Source organism: Gadus chalcogrammus, chromosome 6 (genome assembly GCF_026213295.1).
Source record: "Gadus chalcogrammus isolate NIFS_2021 chromosome 6, NIFS_Gcha_1.0, whole genome shotgun sequence".
Classification (NCBI taxonomy): domain Eukaryota; kingdom Metazoa; phylum Chordata; class Actinopteri; order Gadiformes; family Gadidae; genus Gadus; species Gadus chalcogrammus.
The window spans coordinates 6,924,367-6,928,336 of record NC_079417.1 but is presented as its reverse complement, the minus strand read 5'-3'; the positions used below and the strand labels follow the sequence as shown (position 1 = coordinate 6,928,336).

Genomic DNA, 3,970 nt, shown 5'->3' with positions numbered 1-3,970 from the left:
GAAGAGAAACACCAACAAATTTGAGAATTGACTCACGATATACACTCAAGGAAATACATTGTCGTTCAGAGTCGTCTTTGATACAATAATTGTTATCACACCAGCTGAATCTCCCTACGCTTCAAAGCTCTAAAATGTTTGTCGGTCTTTATTTGAATGAATAATGTTCCTCCCCGTCATCAAGTAAAACACGTGAACGTGAACAAAACGGCAAACAGCTGAAAAACGACATCGAGAAGTAGCGCGATAATGAGCGCGCGAGGGAGCGCGTGGCTTCCACTGCTACGGTAGCCGGAGGGCGGTGGCGTTTCTCGCGCTGCGTAAACGGAGAGAGCAGGGAGAGAAAGGGAGGGAGAGAAAGGTATAGGGAGAGCGTTCAGTGGCCAGGCAGCACCGCCGCTGACACTGAGCGAGGGACCCAGCGAACGAGGTGATTTCGCCTCTCTTCTTATTGCACGCAGCTTCAGCTCGCACGTTTTCAAACGGATTAGACACCGGGGACCCAAAGCGTATCAACCCAATCTTTTGGACTTTTCTTTTTCGCCCGAGCAGACAATAAACACTTATTGGGGGTTCTGGTCCCGTCCCCCCCACAGACACACACCCCTCCCTAGTCCCCCGTAACCACAAGCAGCGGACGAGCAGAGGAGTTTCTCACACGGCTTGTATGTGGAAAAGTGGACGGAGCGCTGGGCCGAGCACTGGAATAGGACACCTGGGTTGCCGCCGATTGATGAGAATGTGTGCCACACCGGGAATCATGGTGCTCCTGGTGGTCGTACACCTAGGACTTGCCCAAGGTAAGTGCTGGCATTTTGCGTTGTTCAAACCACAAAGATCCCCCTTTTTTTAAACACACATGTTTACGTCTCTAAACAGCCAAGAATGGGCTGCAAGACAAACATTTCGAGTCATGTCCAAGTATGTATTTTTTCCTTTTTGCAAAATGTGTTCATCGGGGATTGAAGTGACAACACTTTAGAAGTGAGGAGAAACTGTGAAGCCTGATCTGTTCTGCGGTGGCTTCTCTTTATGTGGAGAGACGCGACGCGATAAGATGAGGCGTGCAATGATTATTGATGATGTCAAGCAGTTTGATCCGATATCACTCACGTGCATGTTATTGTTTCTTTATTATTTTGCAACATATACACTTATATGTACACACACGCATTGGGTCTATTTAATAACATAAAGTGCTCGTCATCGGCGCCCCAAGGTGCGTGGAGCGAAAGTACGGTTTGCCCGATCATATAAATATTGTGGGTAAAAGTAGTATTGTTGCATAAATGATCATACATCAATATCAAACATTGTTTGATCATGGCTGTGAAATCATTTTTGCGACCCATCTTTCACCGTATAGTCACATATATTCCGCGGGAATGTCTTTATTTTTCTCTCTCAGGAAAACATTTAGGTCAATTCCTGAGTATTTGATTTATATTTCTCTCCGCTGGGATCTCTTGTTATCTCCTCGCCTATTCGACTTCCATAGCATCTCATTTATTTACTATGATCGATACCGACTGTGTGCGTAATAACTTTGTTTTGGTGATTATATGCGTCCATCCCATAGTGGCTGAATTGGCCAATGCCTCATATTGCATTCATTATTTTGATTGGGTTGTCAATAATGTGTGATTAAACAGTAAACAACCAGATTCACATACAGGGACACCTGGAGAGTTATATGATGGCTAACGATGTTACTTTTTAATTTAATAATCAAGCGATTCATTCTGTGCACAAGACCAAGGTCTCACAAATAACAGTTTTCTCACTCTACGTTCGCTATTCACCCCAGACTCAGAGGGCAACTCCCATTTAAAGGATTAGCCTACGACTTATCCCCTTTTGACTCTTCTCTAGAAGTTGCTCTGTCTCTCGGATAATTTTCTGTAAAGAACCCCGATCTTATATTTGAAGGAGACACTCATTCCTTATTTTCATTTCCCTTTAAGGGCTATGGTCTGTAATCAACCGATAGACTCAATCAATGAGTCTATCGGATTAATCTATGGATTGTTATTAATCAAGAGGAATATTTTCTTTAATAATGCTTTCTTTAACAATCATTAATGTTTCGGCAGTTTTGGTTGTAGTCTTTCAAATTAATTGTGATGTAAGATGTTGCAAGTAGGCCTACACTATTTCACACGCACACGCACACGCACACGCTCATGCTCACGCTCAAGCAGATGATAGTGGGTGTCACATTTTCTCTTGTCAGTTGGAGTGCATGTGTTCACCTTTCATCTCAGTGTCACATTCACGGTGTTGACCCTCTAAAAAAACATCATAAGCCAAGTCCTTTTCTAAGGGTGGACAAACTCATGTCTACTACAAACTTAATACTTGCCTTATCGTTGTTTTTCCTTCCTAAAAGCTGTTTATTCCAGAAATATTTAAACATGTTGTCGCTCTCAGTTCTTGCTCTCCGGTGTATCGAGACTTTCACACGAGGAGGAGGAGCAAGTTATCTTACTTGAATTGAATTTCCAGTTAAATCTTGTTATGCTATTTGGTTTTCATTGCAGATTAGACATTCCAAATGGATGAGCTGGTGACAAAAATTCTACAGGGAATTAGAAGGAACACAAAGTTTGGCTTGGTGACATCCCTTGTATCCGGGAGTGTGTAGCGTGTGGGTGGGCGTATGTGTGGGGCTGACGTTCTGGAGGTGTGAAGATGTACTGAACATGCGTTGTTTCTATGGGAATGTCTAGGATGGGTGCGTAGGCGCTCGGCCATAGACATTTTAGAACGTTATTGTGTGTTGTTGGGATTGTTTTCAACTTCATTTGGCAGAGCTCATATTTGTGTGATATTGGCATCATGGCATTTTTAGCGCTCTCATGCCATCTACAAATATGCTTTGTTCTCTTCCCATGATGCAGTGCAGTCGTCCAAGGTTTAGCAGCCAAGGGACAGCTGGGGTTGATTTGGAACCAAATGAGTCAATCCGATTGGCTGGACAATGCAAGCCACAAAAATATGAGTGATTGATCAGGAATAATGTGATGTGTGAGTAATATTAAGAGGAGGAGAGAACCAAGATAGAGCTGGTGATAAAGGAAAGAGAGAGAGAGGGGGGGGGGGGGGGGAGATAGAGTGGGAGAGATTGAGGGAACGGACAAGATTAATGAATGAAGAGAAGGCGATCTCTCTGGGTGGTTTGCTCTGGCTTTGATCACTCCAGGACACACACACACACACACACACACACACACACACACACACACACACACACACACACACACACACACACACACACACACACACACACACCCTTTTTGTGTTGTAAGACAATACTTCATTCTGTGTATGGTTTCATGTGCAGTGTGTCGTTTGTGCCGTGTATGTGTGTGTGTGAACGCATGTGAGAGTGTGTGAAAGGACGTCTTTCACTGTGTCTAGGATTGTTTTGTATGGAAAGGGCCTCCTGCTGCTAGGAGTAGCCTAGCGATGGCAGATCTCTCTCTCTCTCTCTCTCTCTCTCTCTCTCTCTCTCTCTCTCTCTCTCTCTCTCTCTCTCTCTCTCTCTCTCTCTCTCCCATTTCACAGGCTATAACTTTTTCTCATCCGCAAGTAGTTTTTCTTTGTTAATGTGCGGGATTGTTTATAGTTCCTCTTCCTCTCTAGTTGGCCTATGACTCTTACAACACTAATGGTTCTACATCTGTTACCGGTGCTCTCATGCATTTCATACACATTTCATGGTGACCACGATGTGGAAGCCATTCATGAACAGAATCGCATGAACTCGGGCATCGTGTCAAGCAGTATAGCAGACAGTGAAACGCTGTATTAAATTGATGTTATGTGTTCAAGAAAAGAAATGTTGACATGAAGTGAACTATGCACATTTATTCCATAGGCTCTGTACAAGTGTCTAGGAGATAGCCTAGGGTGGAATAGCACTCTTTCCCCACTGGGGAAATCCTGTGATGAAGGGTAATTGTGCGCG

At 43.9% G+C, this 3,970-nt stretch overlaps 1 protein-coding gene across 1 annotated transcript in view; it reads left to right on the top strand.

Moving 5' to 3' along the window:
- The first annotated feature begins 383 nt into the window (after positions 1-383).
- Positions 384-3,970, top strand: part of LOC130383899 (netrin receptor UNC5C-like) — a 117,327-nt gene continuing 113,740 nt past the window's right edge. The window contains exon 1 of the mRNA XM_056591791.1: positions 384-800. Within this exon, the coding sequence (XP_056447766.1) occupies positions 668-800 (133 nt within the window). The 5' untranslated portion in view covers positions 384-667. The remainder of the gene's footprint in view (positions 801-3,970) is intronic.